General features: G+C 35.2%; 1 protein-coding gene across 2 annotated transcripts in view; it reads left to right on the top strand.

The window, feature by feature from the left end:
- ADCY8 (adenylate cyclase 8) overlaps positions 1 to 17,282 on the top strand; it is a 128,318-nt gene that overhangs the window by 61,002 nt on the left and 50,034 nt on the right. For both annotated transcript variants that reach the window (XM_013197352.3, XM_013197351.3), the window contains exons 5-7: positions 2,218 to 2,345; positions 12,323 to 12,481; positions 16,495 to 16,765. In XM_013197352.3, coding sequence (XP_013052806.3) covers positions 2,218 to 2,345; positions 12,323 to 12,481; positions 16,495 to 16,765 — 558 coding nt within the window. The remainder of the gene's footprint in view (positions 1 to 2,217; positions 2,346 to 12,322; positions 12,482 to 16,494; positions 16,766 to 17,282) is intronic.

Raw genomic sequence — 17,282 nt, 5'->3', positions numbered from 1 at the left:
TGATGTAAAATCACATGACAATTAGAGTGTGGAATTCATTGAATGGCACTATTAGCAAAGACAAAGAACCACAGAATCTGTGTTTTATTATACCTTTATATCTTCGCCATTTTTCTAAGTTGGGAGCACAGGAAAGTTTGAAGAGGAACACAGTATAACATACACTGAGTTGTGTCATTGAGTGCTCATTACTAGCTGATTAGCTGTAGTATTTCATAGTTTTATTGTACAAACAAAAATTTAGATGGAAATTGCTGTAAAGTCAAATCTCTCATTCTTTCCATTGAGCGGGAAATGTATAAAAATAATGTTTCAGTGGATTTTAGGATGTGAAATTTCAGTTGCAAGCCTATGGAACATACTCATTGGTCATTTGTGTGGGTCTGCAGAGGGACTGAAGAGAAAGGAACAAGGAAAGAAGAGTTACATGTGAAATTTGTCATTTTAGAATCCTGACTCCAGTTTTGAATTTCTCAATGAAACTTCGGTATCTAGATATTGCACTCTTAGAGCCAGTGATAGTAGTAGCTGGAGATGAAGCCAAAGCTTCAGACACAGTCAGCTCCTACTGATGGTTTAAGGAGATTTCAGGGTGAATCAGTTTACTTTGTCCCTGTGACCAGAGCAAATTTTACCTTCACCGGTATGTGTTAAGCTTCAGCTGACTTCAGCAAAAGCTTTGGGTACAAAGATTTTGGGTGAAAGCATTTGGGTACAAAAGATTTGGGTATGAAATCATGCTATATGCAAGTGTGGCCTCACCTGACTACTGTGTACAGTTTTGAGTGCTACAATATAAGAAGGATAAAAAACTATTAAAGAGTGTCCAAAGGAGGGCAATAAAAGACTCAATGACCATTATGGATCCCTTTCAACTTGGGTTATTCTGTGATCCTATGATTGTAAGTGTTTAGGGTTTTTTTGCCACTTTGGATTTTTAAACACTTGCCTGAGATTCAGTATAAATTTTTATTCTTCCTAGGCAAAATCTTGAATAATAACTTAGACTCCCATTCATTTGGCCAGTACTCAATTCCTGAGGATTGTCAACATTCATGTTTGCTCCTGTATCCTGCTTAAAGTTGTATTTTCCCCAGTGGGACTAGCGTATCCCTGCTCCCCTTTGATTAGTGCAGCCTTCACCACAGATTGGTGGAAAGAGAAGAAAAAAGAGGAAATATACACCACAGGCAAAAATTTGCTATTTTTTACTGATTCAGATTTAGAAATTATCTTGTTTCCCAATAATGACTGGTCTTCATTTTAACGTCCTCTCATTGGAGCCTTTACTGACTGAAAGTTAATCTTGCATTTCAACGATTTCCCCATCATGAAAATGCGTCCCTGACTCAACTTGCAGTACGTCCTGCCCCTATGCACTTGCAGTTGTGTCCTCCAATTGTTATGGTCCCTGTTCTTCGGCATTGATTATCACCTGTGAATGCCAGGCCAGCAGAATACTTTGGGCATGATTACAGCTTATTTTGGGCTTACTTGTTCTGCTTGTCAGAGAACTGCAAAAGTTTTGGCAACTCACTAGAAAAGGATCTTCTAAAATAATGATCTAATCACACCACAATATGTTCTTTCAGTCTATAAGGATACAGTTAATAAGTATTTAAGGAATAAAATTCAATATTTGCTTTTAGGGTAAAGAATGTTTCCAGCTGGATGCCAAGTAAATATCATTTTTCCACAGTACAAGCCTAACACAAGACACCTTTGATATTTTTGTGATGCAGATACTTGATCAGCTCCTATAGCTGTTGGGAATGCGACAGTGGAAAACAGGTGGGAAGGCATTATCAGTAGGACAAAAGAGGTTTCTCTCCTTTATTTCCAGTGCAAAAAGGGGCAGAAAGAATGCCCTGGAGGAATATAGTCTAAAATGTGTTATTCATTATCTCAGCTGGTATTTCTGAATCCTTGGCGTAACTTCCAGTCTGACTCTGCTGAGACCTTTCTCACCATCAGCAAGTCCACCTCTGCCTGACATAACACAGAAATGGCTATTATCCTTTCTTTTTTTTTTTTTACTGAAAAAGTAAAGGTGATTTATTTCAAGAAAAAAATAAACCAAGATCATACTAGTTGCAAACAGGAAACATCTCTTACATTACTTTTCAGTACTATTTCCAACAAGTTTCAAATTCATCTTAAAATTATAAGAACACAACTGCAAATCTTTTCTTTCTCTTTTGATATATTTACATCTAGGAACATCATTGTCTTAGAATAAAAATCCTGGGGGACTGTTACTACTGTGTGTCTGGGCTCCCAGAACCTCGCCAGGACCATGCACACTGCTGCGTTGAAATGGGGCTCAGCATGATCAAAACTATCAGGTAATATGATTTTTTTCTTCTTTTTTCATTGGTACTGACAACGTCTTGTACTTCGTATCTAAGAATGTTATTACTAGACAGTTAGTTCTTTTGGTGGTTCAGAGATCTCAGGGTTATCACTGTGAAAAGAACAGGACTTTTTGAATCCATACAAGGCACCATATGTGCGGAAACAGATACTAAATGCTACCTTGTCTATAAGCTAGTTTCCAAGGTAAGGTGTTGACACCAGTGTCTATTTAGTGTTTTATTTTTTTTTTTATTGTATTAAAAGGATTACAGCAAACAATTTAGTCTGCTCATCCTCAACCTCCTCTTAAAAATGGCAACAGTATAAAGTGAGAACTGTTAAGATCTGTGAAACTTATTGCTCTCAAAGCACACAGCTACTGTGTTACATGGTCTGCAGCAGCCAGTCCAATCATTTACCATGACATCTCCAAAATAGGTTTTCTCAGTCTTTTTTATCCAATTTATCAATTTTTCTGACATTCCCTTTTCCAAATCCTTCTTCTGTTGCTGTATTCCCTAAAACAGTATTTCCTATCCTGAACATTCTCCTCTTCTCATGGATGTTTTGCCATGCAATACCTTTGTCTGCTTCTCTTCCAGACCGCTTTCCTCCTTTAATCTGAGTGTGTTTCATTATGTACATTAGAAAGTTAGGGTGTACTGCAGCTACTTTACTGAGATCTTAATAGAGAAAGAATTTGGCAAAAATTAATAAATGGAAACTGTAACTGAGTAATGATTATGCAACAATGATCTCTAAGGTTGGATTCAAATATCACAGAATAAATGTTGCACAAAGTAATCAATATTTTGCTTCTGGAATCCCCACAGTGAAAGTGAAACATGAATTAGAGAAAAAAACATTGATGAAAAAAAGTGTTGTTAAAAATATTTAGAGATGCATATTAAATCAGTTGCATTTGTTTGGTAATACCATCCACAATGAACCCATTGTAAGTCATTTTTCTTTTCTTAGTTTCTCTGAATTTCCTTATATATGTGGAAGTCTCTAAAATGCTGGTGTCCTGTTATGAGGCAGGTCTCAAAGACTGTACTCCAACAGAAATAGTACTGTAGTTTTCATATCTTAAATAATATATGCACCCTACAGGAGCTGTGAAACCAAAGCCTAGTAGGACTTTGGTCATCCCAGGCTAATTCAGTTCAGATTGTCTTCACTTTGTTTGATAATGATAGTATTTCTGGCCATCCGATAAGGTTTTCCCATGGGTTTTCCGTTCAGATTACAGAAGTGGTATCTTACTTATCTTAATGTGCAGCCATATAGTAAACAGGGAGGACGAATCCTGCTATGGTATATTACAAATACTTCAGTCTGTCAAACTCAGTCAACACATCTGAGAGAACTTAGAATTACCAACGGTCCATTAATTAGAACTGAAATTGATAGAACTCGCTCAGTTAAAATGAAAAAACTTATTTGAAAAACTGAGTTTCTGTTATATTGATCTGTGCATATTTGATCTATGACCTGTTAAAAATGACATTTTTATGATTGTAATGTATTTAATCTTTATCTGAAGTTTTTATGAAACAAATATTTGGTATGTTAAAAATAGTCGGAAATGACCCAAGATATAAGAAACTATCTTTCAGATTTTCACAATTATATTCAAATTGTATAGATGGATTCACAGCCTTCTTGCAAGGCAGAGAAAGTTTACAGGAAACATCTAAACATTTAAAGAGTACTGATAAAGACGACATGAACCATGGTTTCTTCTCCATCTTGCAGAGCTCTGTGTTAGTTCTTAAATCTCAACTATGTTTTAGTTCAAGCACTTAGCCTAGCTTAAGAACTTGATATTAAAACACCAGAAACAAAACAACCCACCACCTCCCCCTCAAAAAAAATTACATTTATGCTATGATATCCCAGCTAAATTGGGATTTAGGCACTTAAATGGAGAAAAATCCATGTAGTTCTAGATCTTTTGATTCTTCTAGCAGTAAATTCTTTGCACAATTAATATAGAAGGTATCTTTAAGTTAGGCAGACCAGATTTTCTTCTGTAGATCCTCCAAGATCTTATTCTCTCCATTGACACTATGTAGCTCGTTGAACCATAGAATCACTAATGTTGGAAAAGACCTCCAAGATCATTTGGTCCAACCATCACCCTACTACCAATGTCACCCACTAAACCATGTCCCTAAGTACCATGTCCAACCTTTCCTTGAACACCCCAGGGACGGTGACTCCACCAACTCCCTAGGACACCTGTTCCAATGCCTAGTTGATGATGTCACAAGGATCAGTACCTCACTTTAGGTGAGGCAGTGCCCAAAAGTCCACCATCTCATGATACCACCACAGAATTTTCCTTCTAGTCTTCTTGATGATTACACAGTCAGCAGAAATTAAACAAGACTGTAAAATCATTAATTACACAAACTGTAAAACAAATCTGCTTGGACAGGTTGACTCATAAGGGACTTCTAGGTGTTTTAATATGACTCATATCCATACAGTTAAAGTGTTTATTCATTGTTAATTGAGGCTCTTCAACTTGATCTTGAGGATGCTAAATTTGAGTCCTAAGGGCTTTAAATTTGAGTTTTGCTGCTCCACTTCTCTCTTTGCAAATGCTCAGGGCTCAGCCAAATAATCTAAGACACGGCTTTCTCTGTAATGTTTTATGCATCACTGTTTCTTGTTACAAAGCTTATACAAGAAAAGCCTTTCTTGATATTTCAAATGTCATGTTCAAATGTCTCTTAACCATTGAGCTCAATTGAAATATTACTTTAATCCATGGGAATGTTCCACAAAATCTGATTTTTAATCTAAAGCAAGGAAGCTTTGCCCCATCACATTTGTTCATGACCAAGAATCCTAACTCTGGCTGTCTTGCAAGCCTCAACCTTCTGGAAAATGTCCTAGGCTTCAATTGAAAGGGCAAATGAAAATAAAAAGAACAAGCTCTTCATCTTTATGAAGATTCATTTATGTCCATTTATTCAGATGGTTCTCACATCTTTTTACATGCTGTGCAAATCTTCCTGCATTTAAATGTATTTTATTAATGCCTGTCTATTGTGACAGTTTGTAAAAATAAGATAGTAGAGGAATGTTTAGTCATCAGATGATAATGTTTCATTTTCACAGCTATCACCCAAGCTAAATGGATGTCAGAGATAACACTGAGGGGAACTAAATCTGTAATTGCTCTTATCTATTAAAAATAGTCAGTCATTTTATCTTTATCTTTATTGATATATGAGAAGGGGAAGATCTGTAAGAAGAAAGCAGTCATCAGCATTTTCATTGCCTGTTAGTGAAGTTTAAAAACTGTGTTGGAATGCCAGATGGATGGGATTATGGATGGGATATGTGATAAAATTCAAGATAGGAATATCTACTTGCTCACAGTCAATTATGGAGCACAACTTTAAGACTTAACAGTAAAATGAGGTTAGATTTGTTGAAACAATCTCTTCCTCAAATATATTAAAGTGGATGTAAAATAGATAAGAGAAAGAGAACATAAAAGTAATTCTAAAATGAGATAATTTCTAAATATCACATTATGCTCCAGTCAGAGATTAGTATGCTTGTTCATTACAATTTTCTGTTCTTTCAGTTGAGCTGTTAAAAGAGGAATTATATTGTAAAGCACAATGAGAGGCCAAGGGAAGTTCAGCAGAAAAGTGAGGTAAAGGAGAAGGTGGGGAAACAGGAAAGGAATAGAAAAAACGTTGTTGAGACAACTGAAGGAAATAACTATAAAGAAGAGGAGCGCATACTTCCAAAGTGGAAATTATAGATGATAGTATGTTAATGTCAAGACTGAGATGATAATATTGAATCTTGGTGTTATGTATTCATTTTAAAGAGCTTGTTAAGCATTTTTATAAGGGTGCAGGAAAAAAGCCATGCAAATAATTTGTGAAGCAGAAGTACCTTTAAAATAAGAGAATTACGCAGTCTGTTATAGATCTGTTTAGATTAAATTATTATTAATAATAATATTAAATAATAATAATAGGAATAAGTTATTTGCTAGGGGTTCATTAATATGGGCAGAAAACACTGGATCTAAAGATTGGCAACAATATTATTGAAAGAAGTGGTGGTTTTTCTGTCCCTCGGTGTTTTCAGATCAAAACTTTGTTTTTTCTAAAAGAAATACTTCCATTAGACACAAGCTACTGGAACATAAAAGAACAAATACAAGTGGGTAAAATGTACTGTTCTGTGTCACACAGTATATCAGGATGGACAACTGTACCTTCTGTTCTTCCGTTTGGGACACAGTGGCAGTGTAGGTGACAAGAACTGCTTCCAGGTTAAAGACTGTTTTCTTCACCACCATCTTCTCAAATGTCTTTATTACTAGAATCCCAAGACTGTGTATGGAGTCCTCAAGGACTCATTCACATAGTATAACGATGGAAATCCAACTATAATATCCACATAATGGCGGAAAATCAAGCAAATCTTTTTGCTGGTATATTTATTTGGTAAGTCAAGGAGTTGTGAGTGGTTTCTCCTCTTAGATTATTTCCCACTAAATTACCAGCTGAAAGAGCAATTATTATGACAGAAAAAATAGTCCCTGCATGCAATGTAGATTAAACTCCAGAAACCATCTATAATAAATTGAGAAGTTGTTAACATTAATATAAATTCATGAGAAAAATAAATAAATAAATAAATAAATAAAAGAGAAACTATTTTAGGTGATCTCAGTGATTGACCTGCTAGGTTTTCAGCTTTTTACACACACACATAAAAAAAAAAAAAAAAAGCAGCTTTTAACTTCATCTGTTGGGTATTAAAATAAATCATAAAGTGATTAATGGGGTCTAAATAAGTTACTTATGCAACGAAGAAGCCAGGAACTGCTTTCATAATCCATGACTTACTATGTAATTAATCCATTAACGTATTCCTTACACTGATTCTTTCTTGTATAATATACAAGGTTCAACCTATGTTGGAGCTAGCCCTGATTCACAGAAAACAGAACAATGTTTCTCAAAACCAAAAACTATTGTACACCTTCATTTCTGTATGGTGGTGGAAAGAGGCTTTGCAAGATATTCACAAGTTCTCTGTTCACAAGTTCAGTGCATTTCAGACACAAATCACATCATCACTTTCATGTGTCCATTTCAGCCACTGACAATGAACGAACAGAGCATCAGGACAGTATATCTTTCCCTGCTTTTGCTATTGGGTGGCTATATTAATCAAACTGTGTCATGACCAATAGGCTTGTATACTTCCGAGTCCCCTTTTCTTTGAATGTGCTACCAAATACAATCAAAGCTATATTGGCAAGTTATCATAGGAGTGTATATATTTATACAGCTGTTATCACATAATTTTCAAATGACAAAGCAAATTTCTAATAATATTTATAGTCCCTCATTTTTCTTTCCTGCCTCTCAGAGAAGGCAGACATAAAAAAGAGGAATACGGCAGTAGTTTAACTCTGTCCGTGTTGCTATAGTATCAGTCTGAGCTCAGAGCAAGTCATTTACATTCATGATAAGTCTGACGATATGAACCTTCTTCAGATAACAGTTGTTACAGGCACTGGAATCCAGCCCTAATTCCAAGGTAGACTCACCCTTTTAAACTGTCTTCATGGGATAATATCTGCCTTAAATTGTAAATTCAGTGCTTGGAAAGTCCATCTGAAAAGTGTTATATCCTGCGAGTCATAATACCTTAGCTGTATTCTTTGAACCTTTAGTTTAGTGCACCCTGTTACCTAGCTTTTTTAATGTCTGGTTTGCAAGGATGACACAGCTCTAAGAATCACACCAAAGAGAGCACTCGCCTCAGTTCACCTACTACTGTCTCATGTCAGTACCAAAAAGCATTTGAGTTCTTTTAGGAAAATGCCACAAATCTGTTAGGTCCAACCAAAAATTTTTCTATGTGATTGAACCCTAGGATCAGAGGACAGTTCAGTTTAGAGAGGACTACAGGAGACTGATTGCTAGTCCCACTTTCTGCTCAAAGCAGGGTCACCTATAACCCTTGTTTAGTTTAGAAAGTACAGTCTTCCTATTCCTGTTAAAAGTGCATTAAGACAGCAAAGGCTATGTCTTGACAGATATCACACACTAACTCCTGAACCTGCAGGAGAGCTAGTCAGCCAGGAAGAAAACATGCTGGGGCTGTTTTAGATATCTCAGTTGGTAGACAGAGCCTTGCACAGTTACACTGATTAGCACAGATGTGGATGGTGTGTCACTGTCTGAACCTGCAAGGCATGAGTTCCAGGACATTCCGTTTTCTGGCAGCGTCAGAAAAGGTTGAAAAGCAGATCTGTGACTTTTTGCTTACCTTCTATATGCAAACAGGAGCGCCTCAGATTAGAAGCACAAATAAATAAATAAATAAAAATAAAAATCCATCAATGGATGCTGACCAGACGGAAATGCCAAGATCTAATTAAAATCAATTAATTTTTCATCCTCAGCTTGACTGAAATATGGCATGAATAGCATCAGTCAAAATTTCAGTGTCCTGAATAAGATATCTCATAGCTTGTGAGGTTGCTTTGTAGAGTACCAATAATTCAGCTTCATGTATGGGCCTTTTGAAAATATTTGCAGAAAACCTTTAAAACAGTTGAAGCAAATACTTTTTTTTTTCTTTTTTTTTTTAATCAGAAACTTAATTTATAGTTGAATAAATTTAAGAGTCAGAAGAACTAGAGGATGTGGAACATGAATATATGCAAAGAGAAAAACACTTATTTCAATATCTATTATGCAGTATTATTTATGAGAAGTTTTATTCTTTCTTCTGAATAAATGAGAACTAGCTCTACTGAGTAAGATAACCCAACTTTTGTAGTCTCAAAACTTTAATTGCTTTTGTCCTATAGCTGTGTATAAACAAGACTCTACAAAGTAAGTGACAGTCTGGCTGTTAGGGAGTTGGATTTGGCTATGGAGACAACTCAGGTGAAGTCCCCTTCTTTATGTAATTCAGAAATGCTTCAACACACATTAAAAATAAATAAATAAATAAATAAATAAATAAGTGGCTTTTTACATACTAATGAATCACCTCACCTTTCAACCACAACTATTTCTTCTTTATTCAGGTTAAAACCTTACAACAAAAGTTTGCAGAAATATAACGTCTCCACAAATGTTCTCAACAGCTCTGTTCTTGTCCTTGCAAATAGCAAAGCAACTGAAGAAGGACCAAAACTCCATCATGGTTTGATTCATGTTCTGGATAGTCTGTTTAAATATATCTCTGACTGCCTGTGGCTCAATTCAATCAGGTCCCTTTATGCAATTAGTTTCCTACCTATCAAAGTAAGAGCATATTGCTGTGAACGGCAAGTAAGAGAAGGACGTGACGATAGGGCCCTGCAGGTGCACCAACACCAGAGCAGACAGAAACACACAACAGCCCTCAGTCAAAGGATGCAGGCAGGTGGCCAAATCCCCAATGACCACAGGTGAAGAGCTGAGATCAAATATCACCTCGGCAGCACACATGGAAAAGTTTCTGGGAAGCTGTGAAAGACAACAGATGAGATAAGAGGGGATAGGGCCTCACATAGACAGTGTCATGCAGGAGGCAGCATGGACAGCAGAGCTACGTGAAGCTTTGAACAAATGCAAAAGTCCTATGTGGCTGATTGAAGTTTTCTCAGGATATCATTGCATTTATTATGAAAAAAAGGAAATGTTAAAATCCAGCAACTATTAGTGAACATTCAGGAAACAGAGGGATATATTACTCAGTTGCACCATTGTTTATACCAGGTCTCTCTAATGAGATGTATGCATTAATTCCCATACAATGTACAGATATAGGGATATAATTTACAGTATTTAAAATAAATGACATTATTTACTAATAATTAAGTACTATCATATTTAAAATTTAACAGTCTAAAAGAGAGTATATATATGTAGAGAGAGAGTATACATATATACCCACACTATTAGCCTATTTTAATAAACTTGAGGTCCTCTTATTGTGTGCATTTTCAATTTAAAATCTTTTTGCTCAATTACTTCTCTGAATCCAATTAGCTTATTGTTTCAAGATAAAGAAATCAGACATAAAATAAGAAATAATTATTTTGGCCTGAACCAAAAAAATAGGCAGACTGGGGAAACTATTGCGTGGGGAATTGTGTGATAATACCTCTGACAGTTATGAGTGTTAGTTTAGATGTTTTTGTAGTATATCTATAAAAATTCTCCACAACACATTAAAAATTGCAGTGTTCTTAATTCTCTTAATTGTTCTCATAATACTTAAGGCACTTCTTCAACGTGGAAGATTTGTTTTCAAGTCCTGTCTTCCAGAGTTAGGTGATTATGTGTCAAATTTTCATATTTCAAGCCTTCTTGATTGCAAAACAAAGAAATTTGTAGATGAAAACTATACACACACACTATCTAAACATGGATAAATTCCCTCCCAAAGCTTCTTCTTTCTATTAGCTTGTAATTAACTTTGTGTAAATCTGTTTCTTTAAATACCTGAAATATGTTAGCTTCCTGATATGATGAAAAGGTCTTCTCTAGTACACAAATAACTGCACTGGGACACCATATGCATGCTTTTCTCCAAGGTTTTGGATTATGCAGGAAAGGGAAATAAAGATTAATTGTTTATTTTCAATTCCTCACATTTTTTGTGACTGATTTCTCTCCATTTTGAAACTGTTATTTCATTATTTGTTTCAGACACTGAATTGGTCCCCCTGTTGCAATAACAAAAGGCCAAGTATTGAATTCAGTAAGCAATTTTCTCCTCTAGAGAGGGTCTGTCAAGGTCATGACTGAGGCAGCTGAAGCAATGGTAGTTAGCTCCAGAGTTATGAAACAGAGCTTTTTATTCTTTATCTTCTCTGTTGTGTGATCTTGCTGCCCTTCTTTTGACTTCAGTGACTGGGACTCTTTACAGAGAAATAGCTGTCTTGTTTGTAGACCAACAGCTACACGCTTTTCCGAACCTGAGCAAGCTATTCAAATATTAATGAACACTAGCTCTAACAGTATTTTCTGTGCAAATAATTGTTGTCACTCAGGTAGGACTGGAAAATCTTTCTATTTGTCACCCCAATGGATCAATCATCTTAGTTGTGAGTTTCTTATGGTGATATGCTGGACTATCCCAACACAGACTTGGAAGAAGCAGTCCTAGGTTTAAGATACTTTTAAAGTGACTGTAGCTGTGAATATGTGTTTTCTTGTATCAGAAAAGGAAGATATTGTTTTAAAACAATGAAATTCCCCTTATAGTCCACAGATATATTAATTGAAAACAGTGTTGGGACAAAGTCCCTCTTCTGAAGCTGTTGACAAATATGTTTCTGTGTTTTTATTTTTGAGCAGTGAAATGGTCTTTACCATCACATTGAATGGAAACAACTTATTTTCCAATCATATCATTATCATAACAAAGCAAATAATATTCTGGCCAAATCTACTGCAAATAATTCACCTTTGGACAAAGGGTAACTCTAGAAAGTTTTAGTCCGAAAAAAAATAAATAAATCACTCAAATTTTGAAGATTATTCAAAAATAGAATAGAATATAAATGTATATACAAATTTGATTATAGTAGGTTTTTTTCATGTTGTTGATTGCTCTTTTATAATTCTGAGCTAATGGACTCAATGAGTTCAACAAATCCTTTCATTCAGACATGTTTTTCTCTCCCTATCTTTCCCTTTCTGTCTGATAGGAGTAATATGTGTGCCACTGAACCATGCATACAATTAAGCACTTAATGATAATCCGGCTTTTATAGTCATTTTATCACTACCTGTACTTTCCTACCTAGAAAAATAGCTCTTCATTTTGCAGACTAAGTGGTTGTTTATACCAAATTGATATTGTATTTTACATTGTATTCTTTTCTAAAAGATATGAAAAATGTGGCATATACTTTCATGAGTCTGGTTTTTGTTTGTTTGTTTGTTTTTGTTTTGTTTAACAGATATGTTAGGTCAAGAACGAAGCATGACATTGACATGAGAATAGGGATACATTCAGGATCAGTTCTGTGTGGAGTGCTGGGCCTGCGAAAATGGCAGTTTGATGTCTGGTCATGGGATGTGGATATTGCAAACAAACTTGAGTCTGGTGGAATTCCTGGGTAAGGCAACATGTATTTCCCACAGTCAGAAAACATTGTCAACACTGTACACTATTCACATTTCCAACAGATTAAGTGTCTTTCCATTATTCCATCAACTATGACTTCTTGGGTTTCTTTGTTTTTTTTTTTTATTATTTTATTTTATTTCTATTTTGTGATTGGCAAGGATTTGTGAAGCAGAAACAATGTAGAAATGGTCCACTTGCAGGAGTTTTGGCAAAGACAAAAATATTTTTTTTCCTTTTTCAGCTAAGATTTCATGAAGATGGTCAATGGTTGTATTCAGATGATCTGGTACACACGGATAGCTCAAATTTCCCAGTTAGGTGTTGACCATTCCTGAGTTTCTCCAAGCTTCATTCTGCTGCTGTGAGGCACAGTAATGTAATTTACTTTATTTCATAATGCACAAAGTATGGGAAGAGTTATGTCTTCATAGGTTGATATGGCTAATAGCAAGGAGTTATGGATAGCAGGCTCATAAAATCATATATTATTTTCAATAAATCAAATATATTATTTTCAATAAATCAATACCCCAAGTTGGAAGGGACCCACAAGGATCACCGAGTCTAACCCCTGGCTCCACACAGGACCCCCAAAAAATCAGAGCATGTGTCTGAGAGTGTTGTCCAAATGCTCCTTGAACCCTGTCAGGCTCCGTGCTGTGATCGCTGCCCTGGGGAGCCTGTCCCAGTGTCTGACCATCCTCTCAGTAAAGAGCCTTTTCCTAATACCCAGCCTCACCCTCCCGTGTTGCAACTGCATGCCATTCTTCAAGTCCTATGGAACTCTTCTAAGTAATTTAATGCTTTGGTAGATGTTTTAAGGTATTTATGCACAGCTATTTATGCATGTGAAAATACAAAGCTCTCCATCCACCTGCTTAGTTTTTCATCTGGGGTGGCTAATTCACCTGGAGGATAAAATATTATTTTTGCCTGACATGAACTGTATCTCACTGCAGTTTGGAAATTGCAGAGTCTAAGTTTGAAGCAATAGTAGTGGTTGTGGGAATCCTCTATGCACTTTCAGTTCCCTCTTCCATTGATGAAACATAAAGATCCCATACAATGATGCAACTTTTGGCAACAGAAATGTGGGCTTCATCCACTGTTCCCCATAGTAGACCACTAGGCTAATACGTATTATTAGAAGCAGCGGAAAATGAAACTATTCATGCTCTGAAAACAAGTTCTATGCTCTGCATATGTCACCAGTGTATAATACTACAGAAAAAAAAAAAAAAAAGAAAAAAAAAAAACTTTCCCTGATGCTTATCCCATGAGAGCTCCAGATGACTAAGAAAGGTCATAAGCTGCTTTGTTAACATGAGCAAAACAATTATCTACCTTTCATCATCCATGCCAGCAAAAAGTGTAGTTTATTGCTGTTAATTCATACAAGTAATACAGCTATTAATGAATAACCCAGAGAATGCACCACCTTGCTGGTGTCAATAAAATGCCCAACTAAGTTGCAGTCTATTGGAGCAAAGTAATTTCCACTCTTGCACATGCGTTTGCTAACAGAACAAAACCTGTACGTGACAGCAGTTCACTAAGTCTCTCAAAGCAATGATTTACATCAGACTGAAGTCTGACTTCCTGGTGCACAGAGTAGATTTCCTAGAGCAGTTAAGGTCACTTCAGCCTCTCCTTACTTCTCCCCCTATAAGATTGTACAATGTTATTTAAGAAACATTCTTCTGCCAGGTTCCCATCTTCTAATTTTCTTCTCGTGGTACATCTAGGTATTAATCTTTTGTATTGAATTGTCATAAAACTTAGCTAATAATTAATTTTCCAGGATGCATCATTGACAGGTATTATTTAAAGCTTTAGGCCTGGTATGTTTTCAACAGTAGGATAGATGATACTTTTTGGCTTCACTGCTCAGTTTCACAATTTGCTGTATTTGTGAATATGAATATGAAATTAGAGGACATTATACATTTTATTTTATTTTATTTTATTTTATTTTATTTTATTTTATTATTTTATTTTATTTTATTTATTTTTTTATTTTGTTTTCTTTTCTTTTCTTTTGTTTTATTTTTAAGTTGTAGAAAATGTAAAACCCAAAGTATTTTTAATCTACCAACTCTTTATTAGTATTTGGTCCACTTAAGGGTATTACATCAATAGCCAGTTCCATACTCTAGTTAAAGCTGTTATCATTTCCATTATAAAATCCATATTTCAGGACTTTATAATACAATCTTCTGAAATTATATTAGGTTGAAACTCACTACAAAGATAGTCACCCTGGCAACTAATGTATCATTTTCTTTTTCACCCCTCCCCCCCCCCCCCTTTTTTTTTAATTAGTAGTTTACTTCAATTGATTTAGCCTATTGTAAGAGATAGGAAATGCATTATCTTTCTGATATATAATCTGTTTTTAAAGTCCAGGGCAAAATTTACTTGTATTTGAGAAAGAGTATTCTTTTTCTTTTTTTTTTCCTTTTTTTTCTTTTTCTCTTTTTTTCTGTTGGTTTTACTGAGATTTGATTACAAGTGTACTAACCTCTGTGAACATCATAACAGCATGACTTCAGATAGTGAAAGTTGTACAGGACCTATATTGACTTCAGTGAGAAGCTGAAATAAGTTAAAAAACGGCTGAGCTACAATTTTTTGATCTTTTAATTATAGACTGGTGTTTAATATTCCACATAGACCCAGTTCGTGCCAGGTTCTGATACTCCTGGGTTTTTCACTATGATTAAAGACAATCAGCAATTGATTCTTCTGGCAATACCTGCACCTTATACAGGTGTTTACAACCCTTTCAATCCAGTAATATTTTGTTCTTATAGTTGTATAGAGGCATTCTTTTTAGTTCCAGAAAAATAGTTCCCAGGGGATGTACTAGGACCATTTCCTTCAGTCAAGCCAACCAATTTGCAGTGCCTGATAAAAATGCCTCAGCACATGCCATCAAGAAATGATGAATTTTAGCTAACTCTGAATTTTAGAAATCTGTCTGCAAGCCTGACTTTCAAAAAGTGCTATGAATCCAAAGTTTAAAAAATGAGACAGTTTTAAAGTAAAGAGACAGTACATTTATTTTTCAGTTAGCTAAATATCTAATGACTATCTCCTCATGTTGCATTTATGATGTTGTTTTGTAAAGTAATGCGTGGCTAACCATGCAATACAATATAATATAATAACTGTGAAAATCATGTGTTTCAGAGGTGTCTTCAATTTATCCAACATATAGGTGGCTGAAGATTTCTTAAAACTAGAAATAAGAAACTTTTTTTTTTTTTAATTTACCTTATTTCTGTCCTTCTCAAGTAATCATAACTATGATGAAGAAAATCAACACCAAACACCTCCTGGTTTCGTTTCAAGACATCCAAAGATCTATTACACTTTTGCAAAATTTCAGCTGTTCATATGTCATCTCTTGGATTCATTAGATGCACTTTTGCAAAAGCTTTTAACTCACCACTTAGTCTTACCAGAAATTATCACCCCACCTGTCTAGTACATGATCAGTTTGCATAATTATTCCCTAATTCACTTCAGATACAATCAGACTGTTAATTTAAATAGTCTAAGCTACCTCAGCTAACTGGAGAAAATTAAAGCACTTTCACACAAGCTGCTCTAATACATAACATTTATTTTCCTCTGACCATCTACACGAAGTGGTAATTTTGATTCATTCTGACTAACATTTCACTCAGGAAGATCTCTCATTAAACTATTACTGTGAACAAAGGCATCAGATATTAATATCAAATTGTTTTTCCTGTGACAAGATTTTGTGCATTCATGAGATCATATTGATGAGAATGTGCTTTGACAGTATTTATCCCCAAATCATCATGTTTGTTGAATACATTATTTCATTTTCTTTATAGAAATCACCATAAACAACTCTAACACTTTTATTTATCTATCATATAAAAATGGTCCAGAGTCCATAAAACTCCTTGCTACCTATTTATACTAGAGCACAATCAGTATTTGCTACTACTTATTTCACTTATACAGGAGAATCCACATCTCCAAGGCCACTCTGGACTGCCTCAATGGGGATTATAAAGTTGAAGAAGGGCATGGCAAAGAACGCAATGAATTCTTGAGAAAACATAACATTGAGACGTATTTAATTAAACAGCCTGAGGAGAGTCTGTTGACTTTGCCTGAAGATATTGTGAAAGAGGCTGTCAGCTCCTCCGACAGGAGAAACAGTGGGGCAACATTTACCGAAGGATCATGGAGCCCTGAACTTCCATTTGATAACATAGTGGGAAAACAGAACGTAAGTCAAACTTCCTTTAGTATCATTGAGTATGAATGCATGCTTGAGTGCATTTAAATAATGGAAGCCTCAGAGAAAACAAATTCATCTTTAACCTTTTCTCTAACATATACTGTAAGAGCAGATAATTAAACAAATTGTTTCAGGGCAGAAACATGAGTAAACTGGGGAAATTCCAGGAGCACAGGTATTTTCTTTATTCTCTTTTTTTTTTCTTTTTCTTTTTTCTCCAACTGAAAGGTAATACTATACAACTTAGTTTTAATTGAACCAGTCCTTAAACAAGTAAATTAAAAGTTAATCTAATTTAACCAGACTAGCTGGGACATTCTAGTCAGAGTATGAATCTCACTGCACAGCTTCACTGTACTGCCATCAAAGTAAAAGGATATGTGAGTGGACATTCTGACAGAGGAAAAAACATAGTGTAAGTTATTTATATGTGAGGGAATGAAAACAGATCTACCTAAAAAAAAAAAAAAAAAAAAAAAAAAAAAGCACCTTGTTAAAGCTTTTT

Source organism: Anser cygnoides, chromosome 2, assembly GCF_040182565.1.
Source record: "Anser cygnoides isolate HZ-2024a breed goose chromosome 2, Taihu_goose_T2T_genome, whole genome shotgun sequence".
Lineage (NCBI taxonomy): Eukaryota > Metazoa > Chordata > Aves > Anseriformes > Anatidae > Anser > Anser cygnoides.
This window is presented reverse-complemented; position numbering and strand designations above follow the sequence as displayed.